Source organism: Macaca nemestrina, chromosome 17 (assembly GCF_043159975.1).
Source record: "Macaca nemestrina isolate mMacNem1 chromosome 17, mMacNem.hap1, whole genome shotgun sequence".
In the NCBI taxonomy this organism is placed as follows: Eukaryota; Metazoa; Chordata; class Mammalia; order Primates; family Cercopithecidae; genus Macaca; species Macaca nemestrina.
Genome location: NC_092141.1, coordinates 52,369,665 through 52,387,021, shown reverse-complemented (window position 1 = coordinate 52,387,021; position 17,357 = coordinate 52,369,665). Strand labels below are relative to the sequence as shown.

At 43.3% G+C, this 17,357-nt stretch overlaps 1 protein-coding gene across 18 annotated transcripts in view; it reads right to left on the bottom strand.

Annotated features, from left to right (window-relative positions):
* The window catches only part of C17H17orf67 (chromosome 17 C17orf67 homolog), a 122,905-nt gene that overhangs the window by 97,515 nt on the left and 8,033 nt on the right, over positions 1-17,357 (bottom strand). For 16 of the 18 annotated variants that reach the window (XR_011615725.1, XR_011615722.1, XR_011615735.1 and 13 more), the window contains 5 exons: positions 16,582-16,822; positions 16,231-16,345; positions 15,146-15,307; positions 7,493-7,747; positions 6,600-6,700 (listed from right to left, as the gene is read on the bottom strand). Coding sequence is in view for 3 of the 18 variants with exons in the window: in XM_071082905.1 (XP_070939006.1) it covers positions 6,600-6,700; positions 7,493-7,547 (156 nt within the window). In the remaining 15 variants the exon portion in view is untranslated. The remainder of the gene's footprint in view (positions 1-6,599; positions 6,701-7,492; positions 7,748-15,145; positions 15,308-16,230; positions 16,346-16,581; positions 16,823-17,357) is intronic. The other 2 variants (XR_011615726.1, XR_011615727.1) reach the window with 2 other exon arrangements.

The window sequence follows — 17,357 nt, the reverse complement described above, 5'->3', positions numbered from 1 at the left end:
TGGTTTGCCCTCCTTGGGTTCTACCTTCCCACCTTCTACTTCATACGCTACCTCTATTCGCTGCCTCCATACACTCAAAATCCCTCCTTCTCTCTTACCCAGAGCCATCTGTCTCCCTCTGATCTCCCTCTCCATCCCCTCTGGGCCTTGTCTTCGTCCATCTAGGGTTCCCACAGGTGTCTGTGCTCCTCTGAATTGAATACTGGCCCTCCCTACAGTATAGGGTTACCCAGCAATCTTCTCAAAAGCACTTTGTCCTTCCCACCACCAAGTCGGAAAAGAACAGCTTGTTGCAGTGAATCAGCAGGATCTATGTCAAACAGTCTAGCCCTTTGTGTGCACGGGCACAGCTTGTCTCAACCTGTTTCCAAAATGCCTATAAATCCACAGAAGCCAACCTCTGACAATATTTAAGCCAAGTGTTAAGTTTATAAACATGGCTCAGTAGATCTTCATGGGGAGAGACTTCTGCAAATCTTCATACTTGTTTTCATTTTGAATTCTTAACACCTCCCCTAAAGCACCATTTGTTTACCCTCATCAGTGGCCTCTTCCCTCTCTGAAAGTGTTTTCTTTTGCACAGTCCCTTAACACGGAGAAGCAAAATAAAATAACCTGACCAGTCATCTCCTGGTAATTTAGAGTGTGGAGGGTTGTGTGTGAGGGTGTGTGGGTCTGTTCTCAAGGGCACATGCATTCTCCAATGATCACTAACTCTACTCATTTGCCAAAGTCCACTTGTTTGTCTGCTGGGTACCATGGCAAGAAGGTGCAATAGTGCATCCAAAACGTCACTTCCTATTTCCCAGGTATGACAGCATCTAAAGGCAAGCATTTAAGAGGCTGCATCCTAAACTTCTAAAGGGCCCCTGGAAACAAGATCTAATCACATCATTCCCCTGCTTGAAATCCCTGCACAGTTCCCCCACCGTGTACAGAAACCCAACTCTGCTGTGGCATCCAAGGACCTTCCAACCCAGCCTCACAACAACACCTGGTGATGCCATCTGCCATCACTCCACACAACCGAGGTCCTCTAGTCAAGGTGAGAGAAGAGGGGTCTGGAACTCAGACCTTCTGAAAAAATACTCAGCAAGGCCTTTTCAAAATACACAAACACAAACCCTCACACACGCCTCACACATACACCCTCACACACACCCCTCACACACACCCTCACACATACACAGCCTCACACACACCCCTCACACACAATCTCACACACACTCCTCATACACACCCTCATCCACAGATCCCTCACACACACTCCTCACACACAACCTCACGCACACACCCCTTATACACACTCTCACCCACAGACCCCTCACACACACCCCACACACCCCTTACACACATTCACACACTCCTCACACATACACCCTCACATACCCCTCTACATGCACTCACATACACCCCTCACACACAGACCCCTCACGCACACCCCACATACACACCCTCACACATACACCCTCACACACACCCTTCTACACACACACACCTCACACACAGACCCCTCACACACTCACACACTCCTTACACATACACCCTCACACACTCACACACCCCTTACACATATACTCTCACACACACCTGCACCCTCACACACCTCTCAGACCCCTCACACACACCCCTTACACACACCCTCACACACACCTTCACACACCCCTCACACATACTCCTCACTCATACCCTCACACACACTCCTTGCACAGACCCCTCACACACACCCCTCAGACATCCCTCATACACCCTTACACACACATCCTTCACACACCCCTCACACTTCTCACACACAACCTCACACTCCTTGCACAGACCCCTCACACACACCCCCACACACCCCTACCTCACACACACTCCTTGCACACACCCCTCACACACACCCTCACACACACCCTCACACACACCGCCGCACCCCTCACATACATCCTCACACACATGCATCCCTCTCCCACACCCCTCATGCACCCTCCCACACCTTCACATACTCCTGACACATATACCCCTCATACAATTCTCATATTTGAATACGCACACCCTCACACACACACCCCTCACACACACAAACCCCTCACACGCACAAACCCCTCACACACACCCCTCACACATATACACACCCCTCACACATCCCTCACACACACCTCTCACACACATTCACACGCACATACACAGACACAATACTGGCAGCCAAATTCACAGCATGGTGCATCCATCCCACCCTCTTCCCGAGCAAAGGGACATCTGTGAGCAGCTGTTCTTGGCCTACACTCAGAAACAGGGAGGGTGAGGAGGTCTTGGCAAAAGGCAAAGAGCCAGAAGGGCTGGCTCCTAGGAGGCAAAGGCCTGAGCCTCTGAACTCCCTCCTTCCCAGGCTACAAAGATGTGGGCCCGTACAGCAGCTCTAGTGCCAGCCTCTGACCTCCCCTGGCCAGAGGTCCAGCCTCTGACCTCCCCTGGCCAGAGGTCCAGCCTCTTCGGCTCCTCACCACCCAAGGACAAACCTGAGGCCACTGCCTCTTATGCTCCAACTGGGAGTGCAGGGCCAGGATCATTTTTACAGTCACAGTTAAATGCAGTAAATTACCTCTTTTTACGTGCCAGTGACTGGCATTATTAATTTTGCTTTCAGTAAATCCATAAAAGAAGAAGTCAACAAGGAGACCCAAGAGGCATGAGTGGGTCAAATAAGTAAGTCGAGGATGTGGAATACTCCCGGCAGCAGGGCCAGCATGAGGTAAGAGGCCTGTGGTTTCTAGGGACACCCCTCCAGGGGCCTCAAAATAAACTGCCTGACTCCTCACTCGGGTTGGTATCCTGCTGCCTCTGGCTCTTCTGCCACATTGCAGACTGGCACCAAGAAACCTGTGTCAGCCCCAAGGTTCTATCCAGAGCCCTACAATATGAGACCTGAAATTAGACATTCTGGAATCTAGGCCAGATTCCAGCCAAACTCTGCATTTTACAGATGAAAAAACTAGGCTTCCAAAAGAGGGAGTGACTTACCCAAAGTCCACAACTAGTTAGCGGCAGAATATGGCCTGGAAGTGCACTGGGTGGAATGTTCTTCCCGCCTCATCCCTACCCCCTGCACTGCCTGAGAACTCCTAGTCATCCTTCAAGCCACAGCTGGGGGTCACCTCCTCTGGGAAGCCTTCCCAGCCTCCCCTTTCCTTCCAGTTAGAGCTCGAGACTCTCTGCTTGCAGAGCCACAGTTCATTGTACCACATAACCTTGTTAGTGAGCCCAAATCAGGCTGGAGCACTCTGGCTCCACCTCCACACAGTGGGCACCTTGCATAAGGAAGAATGTCTGGTTTATCTTGCATCCTCAGTCCCCGGTGCTTAGTAGGGCACAGTCAATATAAAATCTAATTAAGTGCACATCTTGATCAGCGCCCACCACTTGACCCTCTCATCTCTCTTTTTGTCTAAACAACTAAGATACTCTCCATACCGCTCACTTCAACATTTAACAGCTTTCTAAATGCTTTTATGTTCCCAACTAGACCACAGGAACTGGTACACACGTGGCCGATTTCTCCCAGATGGCCTAGCCCAGTGGTTCTCAGTCTCAACTGCAGGTTGGCATCACTGGGGCTTTGGCCCCATCCCCCATACCTAGGTCTCACCCCAGGCCACCCCTCTGGGAGTGGGACCCAGGCATCAGAATTTAAATTCCCCAGGTGGTTCCAGAACGTAACCAAAGTTAAGAAACACATTTCTAGAAAAAATATGATACCAGAAACTATTTGTTGATTCAGCCAGTTCTGTGTGTGTTCAAGTGAGTGCAATTATAGAGAAAGACAGAGAGAGACACACACAGCGTGACAGAGAGTAAACAAGAAAAAGTTTACTTGGCAGTGTGTAGACTTGGTTCCTCTCCTTTGGCACTATTGACATTTTGGGCCAGATAATTCCGGGTTGTGGAGGCTGCCCTGTGCCCTGTGTACAGTGTTTAGCAGCATCCTTGGCCTGGACCCACTGGGTGCCAAAAGCAATGCTCCACACAGGTATAACAACCAAAAATGTCTTCAGCTATTGTCAAATGTCCCTGGGGATGAGGAGGCATAATTACCCATGGATGAGAACTACTAGTATAGACTAGCCACCCAATAATTGACTGCATGTTTGTTTCACATTTCAACTGTAAAACCTATGACCACTTTTCCACACTGGACTGAGTGCCTGAGGATTCTGAATATTGGATCAAGTGTCTCTGGGAGGGACATGGAGGACGGGATGGTGGCTCAGCAACAAGTTCTGAGGCAAGAAGGAGTTACATGGAAACTAATCAGATAGGTTCAAGGCAGTTAAGAGGAGCAGGTGGTGGTCAAGCCCATAAAAGATGAGCAAAACAAACCAGAAAAAGCCAGATATTCAGTAAAATTGCAAAGTTGGAAGCAAGCAGAGGGCTGTCAAGGATTAAGGGAAGTGACGACCACAAGTGGGAAAAGGCAAACAGAGAAGGAGCTTTCAGAAGTTTTTGAGCAGGGAAAGGACCACGCAAAATAGGGTTTTAGGGCCAGAGTCTAGCCTGGCATGTAGGCTGGCATATGGACAGGGTACAGGAAGGGTGGGGGGCAGGGAGCTGGGCTGCAACAGTTCAAACCCACCTGTTCACCCACACCTACAATGCCTCAGTTAGGACAAAGACTGTTATTCCACAGACAGAGTTCAAAAGAGCCAGGTGCAGATGCTGGCACAGAAAATGTCAGGGGGGAGATGTGGGAGTCATTAGAGCTGCCTCTCGAGCACCTTGAGCAGGAGCCACTGCTTTGAGGACCCTTCAACCAGCTCCCCCAGCCCCTGCCAGGTCCCTGAGGAAGAGCTGCAGAATGGCTGCTCCAGGCATCTTGCCAAAGCACAGGGGGCCAGCCAGAGCTCCCCGACAGGATCCCTCCCTCCAGGCATCCTCCTCCCCATCACAGTTGTGCATATGCTGCCCCCCCTTCACCCCACCCCCTCCTCCTATGCCTCCCCCACCTTGGTCTGCCAACCCCACTCTCTTGGCTTCTCTATCTCTCTGCATTCCTTCTCAGCCCTTTCAGGGTTCCTCTTCCCCTGCCCACCTCTGAGTGTTGGTGACCCCAGACTTTAATCATGGGCCTCTTCTCTCATTGTCTCAAACTCTCTAACACCCAGACCTGTACTCCCCCCACTTGAAAAATCCTTCAGTTGTTCTCTACTAGACACAAGATAAAACTCAAGGTACTCAAACCTGTCTCGATCTTGCCCTGCCCACCTCCCAGTCCCCTCCAACCTTGCACTTAAATATTCTGAGCTACCTCTTATTCTCCAAAAAAAAAAAAAAAAAAAATTAAAAGCCACATCTATCCCTAACAGCCTGAAGTCATCTGTTCTTAAATCATAGTGCATAGCAGCCATTTGCTTACTTCTGTCTCCACCACAGACTTTGAGCAGAAACCTACAGCCCCAGAACCTAGCAGGTACCTGGTACTTAATACTCAGAGGAGTACTTACCATTTGCTGAGCACTTTCTAAGTGCTTTCCTAAGAAGTACTTTGTTTTACCATCATAAAATAATTATTTTACATTATTATTTATAATAATATTATAGTAATATCAGCAATTGTATTTATTATCCCCATTTTATAGATGAGAGTACTGAGCTACAAAAATGTGAAGAAACTTCCCCAAACTTACCCAGTTAGAAAACAGGGAGATTCAAACCCAGTCTGACCCCAGAGTCAGCACTCTTCATCACTGTGCAATACTATATCTTAATAAGAACCTTTAAACAAAATAATCAAATTATGCATGAGATTTTGCAGTGAATGAAGGCAAATGCTACTGCAGCTCTTTCTGAGCCTCAATATGGAGATTCAGGGAAGACAGGATAAGCATCGTGCCCAGATGAAGGGGCCAGGATGGGAGACCAGCCTGACAGACATGGCTTCCCAGACATTCTAACTTTGCTGGGTCACTGCTACTTCCCTTCATTGCGTGGCATTTTAGCCACCAAAGTCACTATCATTTTAGCAACAGGAGGAAACAAGCCAGGCCTGAATTGGGTCCGGGGCCAGCTAGCAGGGTCTAGTAACATCTACTCACAGAAAGCCTGGTTCAGAAAGACTAGGCAGGTGGATATCATGACCCCACAGGGCAGAAGTAAGGCCAGAGACCAAAATCAGAGAGATGAGATCAGAGCAGAACTCCTCGGGCAGCTGGGGCAGAGATTCTCCCTGCCTGGACAGACCATCATTGACCAAGGATGCTGGTCCAGCCTGCCCCAGGGCCTAAGGGAAGAGGCAGGAGATGGGCTTAGCATTGGCTAAAGGGAACAGCTCTCCAGCAAGCAGGACAGGGGTGACATTCAGCAGCTCTCTCCAGATTCTGGAACTCCCACCGTTGGCCCCATTATTTCTATTTTAAGTTACCCTGTTCACAACAGGTGAGTCAGGCTGGCACCTCCAGAGGAGAAAATGCATAGGTAAAAGATTGAGATTGCATGTATCTTATACCTGAAACTCTAACCGAACCCCCAATTAGCAGCCCATGCTGGGACCAACACCTAGTTTCATAATGAATCGCATTCAAATGATCACATTTTCTTTAAAACCGCCAGAGCCAAGCACTTACCCGCATTGGCTCGTCGGGGAATCCAGGTTTGCTTGGTCTATCCTGTCGCCGAGATCTTAGGAGCTGTTTGGCCTGCTTCTCCATCAAAATCGGGGAGGTCTCTGGAAAAGTCGGGAAGGTGCCTTAAGGACGCTCAGGTTCAGGAGTTCATGAGCCATCTCAGCAGTCCAAGGCAAAAGATTTGCAAGTTCAATTTTGGTTAAAACACGAAAGTTCTTTCCCGGGGACCTGTCCCAAAGGACGCAGCATTCCAGAGGGCTCAGGAAGCAATTTTGAATTGTTTCGAACATAGTTAACTCAGAGCAAAAGTTGCACAACCTAAACATATTTACTGATTGCAATGGTCCATCTCTTTAAAAGTGAGGATTATTTTAATGGATCTTCAGTTCACTGGTCTGTGTCTCTTAGGCTTGCTTTCATGGAAGTTTTTTTAATCCTCAATACACTAAATCAAGTTTAAAGTCATTACTGGAAGATGCCCAGTGATAAGAAGACTATGTTAAACTTGATCATCACAACCCCTCAAAGGAGATAGTACAAAAGTGCTTTGATAATTACTTGCAAATTTTAAAAGACATTATCATAATAAAAATATATCAAATTTTGGTGATCTCATATAAACTCTAAAATAAGCTATCAGAAGCTGAAGATTTATCAGCATTTTTGAGAATTAGTGCTCAAATACATTTCAAGATTTTTTTAAAAATATATAATGTAACTTTAATGATAAAAATTCTGGAAGCCGGCTCTTATGGAAAAAAAAAAGAAAAGAAAAAGCATTGAAATATCTATATACCCTATATATTATTTAAAATTTTTTAAATTAACTATTAAATAGACTATTATTTATCATGTCAGCATAGAAATAGACTGTTTTTGGAGTCAGTGCTCACCTGAGAAGACAGTCAGTAAGGTAAGAGACAGCACGAGCACAGGCAATGTCTTCATCCTGCCTTGGTTCCTCTGCCTCTTGCTGAGTGAATCCTCCCAGATGGACTCAACCAACTTGAAGGAAGCCCCGCCAGGTTCTGCACTTGTTTATGCTTTGACTAACGGGACTTACGGTATGATGCTGAATGTATCTGACTCTGAGCGTTTTAGTAATGACCACTGAAATATTTTCCTCTGAATTCCTGTAAATTTTTATCCTGAGGAAGGAAATTGTTACTCTGTAATATGACTTTCAGAGTTTGAAATTGAAAAAGCAACATGTGATATTCACTTCATTTAAACAGACAGATAAGCACCAGACAGACGTTTGTGAGTGTTTCTCTGGAGTTTCCGTTTATACTCCTGTTTCATTGAGAATTCATGATCTATTACACATTTGTATCTTTTATGACATTTTTCCAAAGCCCATTCACCAGTCTAATTTGATCTTCCCAATAATCTCAGAGGTAGGCAGGAAATTAGCAAGGGGCATGATGAGTGGGGGAAAACAATTTTCAGCTGACTTTGGAGACAGAAAAACAGAGTTCAAATCCTAGCTTCAATTTTTTCTAGCAATGTAACCTTAGGTAAGTGACTTACCCTTTCTGAACTTCAGTTTCCTACCCTGTCAAAAGGAGATAAGAGCACCTACCTTGTGGGGTGTGATAAAGGATGAGGGGAAAGCTATGACCTTCGTGGCAGCTAGTACTGTTCATCATCCATTTCCATTTTACAAATAAGAAAAGTGAGATTCAGAGATGTTAAATCAAGTTCAAGTTCACACATTATGGATGCCAAGGTAGAGCCTAAGTCTTCTGTCTTCAAACCTAGAACATGTGTTCTTCCTAAGAAGCCCTATAACCTCAGGGACAACTCCTCATGTTTTACAGGGCCTCACACAACATGCTGTCATAAGACTGGAACTAGCCAGATTCAAGGGTATTTTTAAAAAGACAACAAAAGTTTAAGAAGCTGAAGTCATTTCAAATTCAAATCATCTATAAATATCACATGAAGAAAGTTTCCTGTTTTGATTTGCTTTGGTTTGGTTTGGTTTTGGGATAGGGGTCTCACTTTGGGTCTCACTCCAGGCTGGAGTGCAGAGGTTCACTGCAGCCTCTAACTCCCAGACTCAAGCGATCCTCCCACCTCAGCCTCCCGAGTAGGTGGGACTACAGGCACACACTACGACACTCAACTTTTTATTTTTTTATTTTGTAGAGACAGGGTCTCACTATGTTGACCAGGATGTTTTCAAACTCCTAGGCTCAAGTGATCCTCCCGCCTCAGCCTCCCAAAGTGCTGGAATTATAGGCATGAGACACTGCTCTCAGCCTAAGAAATTAAATACGTGATTAAAATATGTCTGGAAGGCATGTGACATTTATTTGGATAAAATTCGGTATTCAGAGAGATGATCTGATGTTTCTGTGGTCACTTTGCCAGCTCAAAAGAAAACAATACCCTATGTGTATTTCTCCAAATTTATGCTAATGTGTAACTGATATTAAACCTGAATGTGCTGCCCACACAGTTGGCATAAAGATATTTTGAGCAGACTGTAAACAAAAAAAAAAATGCAATGTTAGCAAAGTTGTCTCAGATGTTCATTTGCTAAAAAAAAAAAATTTTTTTTTTTTGAGAGAGGGTCTCATTCTATTGCCCAGGCAGAAGTACGATGGTCCATTCACAGCCCACTACAGCCTCAACCTCCTGAGCTCACGATCTCACATCTCAGCCTCCTGAGGAGCTGGGACTACAAGTGTGCATCTCTATGCCCAGCTGATGTTTTTTCTTTTTTGCAGAGATGGAGGCTCACTATGTTAGCCAGGCCGGTCTCAAACTCACAGGCTCAAGTGATCCTCCTGCGTCAGTCTCCCAAAGTGCTGGAATTACAGGCAAGAAAGAACTGCACCTGACCCATTTGCTCAAAATTTGATATTTGATTTCATGCACTCTGCTGCTATTAACATCCTTCTGTTTTCACATAATTTTCAATAACTAAGGAATTTTAGAAGCTTTTTTTTTTTTTGAGACAGGGTCTCCCTCTGTCACCTAGGCTGGAGTGCACGAACTTCAACCTTCCAGGCTCAAGAGATCTTCCTACCTCAGCCTCACTAGTAGCTGGGACTATAGGCATGTGCCACCATGCCCAGCTAATTTTTGTATATGTTCATAGAGATGAGTTTTGCCATGTTGCCCAGGCTGGTCTCAAACTCTTGAGCTCAAGCGATTCTCCTACCTTGGCCTCCAAAAATGCTTGAATTACAGACATGATCCAACACACACAGCTAGGAGCATTATTTAAAAAAAAAAAATTGTCACATTAAACAGCTTGAGTTTTGTATGTGTATATTCAAATTTTTCACTCCTTTTACTCTTTGTGGTTGGATAGAACACTATTTTTATTATATCAAATAAATATCTTCTGTGGACCAGAAAAAAAAATCTATACTTAGCTATAAATTTCTAAGGTATCCAATGTAAATTTACAATAAAAGTATTTTTTTGGCCAGGCATAGTGGCTCACACCTATAATCTTAACACTTTGGGATTCCAAGGCCAGAGGATCACTCGAGCCCAGACAAGCTTGCAGTGAGCTATGATTATGCCACTATACTCAAGTCTGGACAACAGAACAAGACCTTGTCTCAAAAAAAAAAGTACTTTTTTAAATTTTGCAACTTTTATCTATATCAGCACTGTCCAATAAAAACATAGAGAGCCACAGATGCAAACAACATATGCAATTTAAATTTTTTCAGTAGCCACTTTTTTTAAGTAAAAAGGTTAAATATTTTCATATTATATTTTAACATGATGAAATATCCAAAATATTATTATTTTAACACATAATCAATATAAACAAGTTATCAATGAGAGATTTCATATCCTTTTTTTTTGTACTAAACCTCCAAGATCTGGTGTAGATTTTACACTTACACATTTCAAGTGCTCGGTAGCCACATGTGGCTAGTGCTACCATATTAGACAACATGCGTCTAGATCCTTCCGTCTCTATTGCCACCACCGAAGTCTAGGCCACTGTTTCCCTCACCCAGCTTCTGGCATCAGGCTCCCAAATGGGATTCTAGTTTCCCTCCCGGTTCACTTCAATCCATTCCCCAGGCAGCAGCAAGGATGAAATAGAAAGTATCAGTCAGACCTCGTCGCTCCCCTGCATAAGAATCTTTCCTCATCTTCCCATGAAAGTCAGAATAAAATTAAAATCCCTACCAAGCACGACAGGACCCTGTGTTATTTGTGCCTAATGCCCTTTCCAACCTTACTCCAACCACTCCCCTCCTGCTCACTGCCATCTGGCCACACTCACTCACTTTCAGCTTAACAAGCCCACTCCCACCTCAGGAGCTTTGCATGTGTTTTTTCTCTCTCTTTTAATAACTGGATCCATCTCATCCTTCAGGTTTCAATTTGAAATTTCTCCTACTCAGGAAAGCCTGCCCTTACCAGCCTTCTTAATAAAAAGTTCTCTGCCCCCACCACCACCACTACTCTCCATCTCACAGCATTCACCATAATGTATACATATTGCATTTATTTGTTTACTTTTTAAAAATCTGTCTCCTTCATTGCTAAGCTCTAAGCAAGCTTGTATTATTTTTATAATTTTTAAAGCATAAGGAAACCTCTGGTGGACTGGGGTGGTGAGACTGGAGAGTCGGGGCCTGTATCACACCCTGGGAGGCTGCCGCAAGGTCTCAGGTGGGGAGGGCCGTTCAGGTGTGATACTGGCAAGGCCATCAAATGCCCTTCAGCTTGGCCTCTGGATATTGTCCCAAAAGAAGCGAGAGGGGGAAGAATATAGAAAGATCGAAAGAGCAAAGTGTCCTATTGTTGAGTGTCACTACAGGGATGAGATTTCTCTTCTAAACCCCATCCCCCGCTCAGGAAAAGCCCAGCGGGATTACTAGGTGAGTCGGCAAGGCTCCCAGGAGAAGACGCAATTCCCAATAAATCCACAAGGTGGCAGAGCAGAGAGTGGAACCAGGGACAACTAAGATCGGGGAAAGAGCTCAAGGCCACCGAGGTTAATTATTCAACAAGTTGCCAGCGGCTCCAGAGAATCACTGGAGGTGGAGAGAGAGGGTGCTGCTGCACCTAAAACTATTTCCCTATTTTTATTTTAATTAATGTACTACTTGAAGGCATTCATCAGATGTTGTGGCCTAGGAAAGCGGTACCGTAAATCCTCACAACATCATTGCTGATAAATTCTTGGAAACTGCGATTTTAAGCCAAATGGTCCAGAAAAAACCAATTTTACCACAAGCTAATTGATATGCACAAGAGGTGAGTTCCTACGGCATACTTCTGGTCACAAAACATCACCAAACTTCTAAATAAGGACCAAAAACATTTCTAATATCAAACATTGAAGGCTATACATGTATTTAAGAAAGATTAATAAAAACGAGTAAGACAGTTATTAATATTTACCCACTTATCAAACTCCACACAGTCAGGCCCGGGGCTGGAATTAATTTTTTTTCTCATCAACATTGTAATGAAACAACGTTGAAGGAAACAATGTTATTTGAGGACCTGCTGTGTTACCTACTTGACAACATTTAAAAGCCTGTAAAGGAAGAATGCTACCACCCATATTCACAACATGCAAACACAACTTTTTGTTTGGGTGAGTTTCCTTTTTTTTTTTTTTTGCAAGGAACTGTCCCATTACATGGATATTTAAGGGTCATTGACAAATGGCAAACCCAACATTCTAGAGTTCTACATGTCATCACACTGAACTAAAGAAACTTTAGAGACAAGAGAACTTTGTTTTGTTTTTGTTTTTTGAGAGAGGATCTCACTCTGTCGCCCAGGCTAGAGGGCAGTGGCACAAGCATAGCTCACTGCAGCCTCACCCTTCTGGGTTCCAAAGATCTTCCTGCCTCAGTTTCTCAAATAGCTGGAACTACAGGTGTGCACTACCACGCCCAGCTAATTATTTTGATTGATTGATTGATTGATTGATTTTTGTAGAAACAGGGTCTTCCTATGTTGCCCAGGCTGGTCTTGAACTCCTGGGCTCAAGTAATCCTACCACCTTGGCCTCCCAAAGGAACATTTTTTTAAGTATAGAAAAATGCCAAATCTGTCCCCATCAAGAGAGTTACAATGTGTCCACATCCTTTAGGCCCAGGGTCAATTAAATAAATTCTAACAGTCCTTTCCATAGTTGCTTTCATCTTTTTTACTGTCTACCTCACATATACATTGTAAAGAATTATATGTACATTGTAAAAATATGGAATTTATAGTCTAGTTGGTAAACTAGACTACAGTATTTTTAAAGTAGTGATAGTAACTTTAAAGTAATGATAGTAACTCCATAAGCTGTGTGTGGTGTTTATAGGTCTAGATCCTGCCATCTCTATTGTCACCACCCACATCTAGGCCACTGTTATCTCTCACCTAGCACCAGGCTCCCAACTGGCATCTCAGCTTCCCTCCCTGTTCCTTCAATTCATTCTCTATGCAGCAGCAATGATGATCTTCATGAAATAGACATAGAAAATATGTTAGACCTCGTCACTTTGCTTCCCTGTAAACATTTATTTATAGGCACACTGTGCAGGCATATGTTAGGTTTGGGCAGCTGTGGAAGGTTGAATTATTAGCATCCATTCTTCACCAGCACCCCAAATTTATGCTGTCTGACACATGACTTTGCAGCCCGTGCCTTGACTTTGGACTCAACCAAATGACGTTTTGGGCAGTGGGATGGTGGCAGACATGACACTAACAAGGGTGTGAAATGGTTTGTGCAGTTAAGTGTGCCCTCTGGCATGTCTGCCATTGCTACAAAAAGACCTTCCTGGTTGGCTACCGCCCCTTCAAGCTGAGTCTCAGAATTAGCTTACATGCAAAGTAACTAAGAAAGGAGCCAAGTTTATGAAGATCTGTAGCTTAAAAGATACCCATTCAACCCAGCCCAGCCTAGTTCAGCTGACTTCCAGCTACCACAGCCTGAAGCAGAGCCACATCACCCGCAGATCCCCGAGAATAAATGACGGTTATTTTAAGCCACTGAGAATAGGAGTGGTTTGTTACATAGCATTACTCTGACAATAGCTAACTGATACAGGGGATTCTAGTGGGAAGGTTGGTGTGTCCAAATCTGGGTGCTATTGCATCTAATAATAGGGTCCTGCCAGAACATTCATTCAAAAGTGACTGAGAGTCTATTGTGTAGGCAGTGTGGTATAATGGTTATGACTGTGGGCAGCAGAGTCATCAACAGACCTGGCCTTGAATGCTGATTCTCAAACTTATTACCTGTGTTACCTTGGAGTTGGCTGACATTGGAGAAATTTCTTAACTTTCCAAATCACTATTTTCTCACTTATATTAAAAAAAGAATTATAATAAAATTCACCTCATAAAGTTAATATTTAAAAGAGATATGTGTAAAGTTCATGACACATAGTAAAAGTCTACTACTTGGAAATCATTGTATTTCTTTCTCATCCTTCTCTATGCCAAATCTCTTTGCATATGCACCCTATTTTGTAAAAATGTTTTGAATGACTAAAGATAGATTAATTACACACATTAAGATACACAACTTTATATATTGCTGAAATAAAAATATATATTTATTAGAAAAGAAAATATGGTTCATTTCTAATGTGAGTTGACTTGCCCCCTGTGCCAACACCACAGGCCCTGGCTTCCCTTCACATATCCTCAGCACTTGTACAGGCATACACCCCTTCCTGTTTGCAGCCGCAATACAATGGTAAGATGTTTTGGTCTTGGACAGGGCCTTTCCGGCCTGCTGCATGCCTCCACAAGTGGACTATGATTTCTACTCTGGGTCCAGGATGTTGGCCTCAACTATGTCTGCCCAGCAGGTGAGGACAGCCAAGGTCAGCATCATGTTCCCGATGGCCAGTGTCAGGCCTCTCTCCAACCTAAACAGGGACAAAGGAGCATTGGCACAGGCAGAAGAACGTAAGATGGGTACGAAAAAACATACCAGGCGAGTGAACCATGCACAAAATAATTTATAAAACCACTTCTAAGGCTACTGTCATAAGACATTTCATTCAGAGAAAGTGCTAGGCCTCTAACTGGAAGAGAAAAGCTCTAGTTCTGGGGAAAAATACTGAATTGTGTCATTTTTCTTGGTGGGATCTCCGTTAGGATGATTAAGCTTCAGAGAGGTTAGGAGACTCTAGCAGTGCTTCTCAGACCATTAGGTGCATTAGAATCACCTGAGGTTCAAGAGACATCTAGAAAGCCTCTGACATGAAAGGTAAAGACAAAAAAAGATAAAAGAAAGACCAACTTGGGGCAATCAGACACCATGCAATTGGAGAAAATGAATAAATAACATAATATTCTCTAAGAGACCAAAGTTTTGCTTGTGTGGAACATGAACAAGATGCTGTAAAAAAGGAATGTTCAGAAAACAAATTAACCAAAATACTTCTTAGAAATGAAAAACCATAATAGCAGAAATTTAAAACTCAGTAGAGTCAAGAAAAAAGCTAAGGAAATATTTCAGAAAAATAGAGCAAAAAGGAGGAAAGTTTTAAAAACACAAGAGAGAAAAACATATTTTTAAAAGACAGGACATTTACCCAAATGAGTTGAAAACTCATGTCCACACAAAAACCTGCACACAGATGTTTGTAACAGTTTTATTCACAGTTGGCAAAACTTGGAAGCAACCAAGATGCTCTTCTGGAGGTGAATGGATAAATAAACTGTGGCACATCCAGACAATGGAATATTATTCAGCACTAAAAAAAAAAAAAAAAAAAATGAGCTATCAGGCCATGAAAAGACATGGAGGAAACTTAAATGCATATTACTCAGTGAAAGAAGGCAGTCTAACGACAGGCTGCCTGTTGAGCCTGATACGGAAGCTTATTTGTACTTTATCTTAATGACTGCTATGATCTGAGTGTCCCTGCCAAAACTCATGTCGAAATTTTATTGCCACTGATGGTATTGGGAGCTGGGGCCTTTAAGAGGTGACTAGGTCATGGGAGCACTAACCTTCTGAATGGATAAGGCTGTTATTTGCGGAGTGAGTTTGTTCTCTTGAGAGTGAGTTAGTTCTTACAGGAGTTAGTTAGTTCTCCTGAAAGCGGGTTGTTATAAAATTGAGCTTGGCTCACTCTTGTGGTCTCTTTTGCACACACAGGCTTGCCCTTCGGCTTTTTGTTCATGTTATGACACAGAGCAAAAGCCCTCACCAGAGGCTGCTACCACGCCCTTAGACTTCCCAGCCTCCACAGCTATAAGCCAGATGAACCACTTTTCTTTCTAAATTTCCAAATCTCAGGTATTCTGCTATAGCAACAGAAAATGGATTAAGACAAGAATCAGGAGCTGATGGGCTCCCTGTTCTCCCATGTCCCCATTCCCATGCCCCATTGCATGGATTAGCTGAAGATACTCATGTCTCCCTGAGAGGCATTCTTTGTTAATCTTCTTCTGAGAACTCGAGGGAAGTCCTAGTGAGCTGAGCTGCAAAGATAAAAACCAGCCTCCTTCCTTTTCAGCCATATTTTTGCCAGCTGTTCAAACCACAGCCCTGCTCAGATGCCCTCACTGTGATTAACAATCTTTCCAAGACCTTGCCCACTGACTTCCCCAGGTGGAATCTTTTCAAGGAAGCTGAATCCATACTCTGTCCCAAAGACACCGCTCAGCTTACCTCCTGCTGGGAACCTTCACATATCAATGATTTACTGCTATTTCCCAAAAGTGCCAGGTTTGGGCTTTTCAGTCTTTCAAACAAAACTGTATCATTCAGGGATACCCTTAGGGATCTATAAAGAAAAGCAAAGAAATGAAGGCCACAAAAGTTACAAGAGTAGTTCCCTCTGATGGGGGAGAAGGTGTATCAAACAAGTGAGCACACAAGAGCTCTCGAATCTTCAATATGTTAACCTGGGTAGTGGATTTTACTATTACTTTTGAAACTGTGTATATGTGTTTTATAAACTCTTCTGCATGTGTGGCACATTTCAAAATATAAACAAAAAACGTTTGAATAAAGAATTACCTAGGGAACTTGTTAAGAAGGTAGATTCCTAGCTCCACTTCATATTCTGACTTCAGAGACCTAGTCAGCACCACAGAATCCATATTTTTAAATGATGCTGATACAGGTGATTCAAAATCCACACTCTGAGGTACCCTAAATAGTTGAAGAGCATCACAAACTTTGGCATCAGATAAACCTATGTTCAAAGCCGCAACTCAGTTGACTCCTGACTGTATGATATCAAGCAGGTTTTCTTCATCTGTAAAATAAGGATGATAAACTTAGCACAGTGCCTCGAACCTACTAACTTATCAACACAGGTTGGCCACAAATATTATTATTATTGCTTTTAGTGAATTAAGAGTGTATCTCCTCAGGTGTGGTAATTTCCATTAATCTGTCCCTACACAGGTAAATTTTCCAGATAAAAGCTTACTTAGCAAAGAGAGACTATTATTCTTAAAAGCTTTCCCATAAGCCTTGAACTTTTCAAATTCTTTAACTAAATGTGAGAATCTAAGGAAATAACCCTAAACAGAGGAATTATTTATAATAGCAAAATATTAGAAATAGCTACAACAAACGTAAGGCTATACACACTGTAAGCTATATTCATAGAATGGAGTATAATGTAGCCATTAAATAAGACTTTTTAATAACATATAAAAGTTACTTTGTAATGCTAAATAAGAGCCACACAGAAACTATATCTACTACATCATCAAAAGTACGCATACAAAAAAGTAAATCAGTTTCCACAGAAAATAATGGAATAGACCAAAATGTTCAAACAT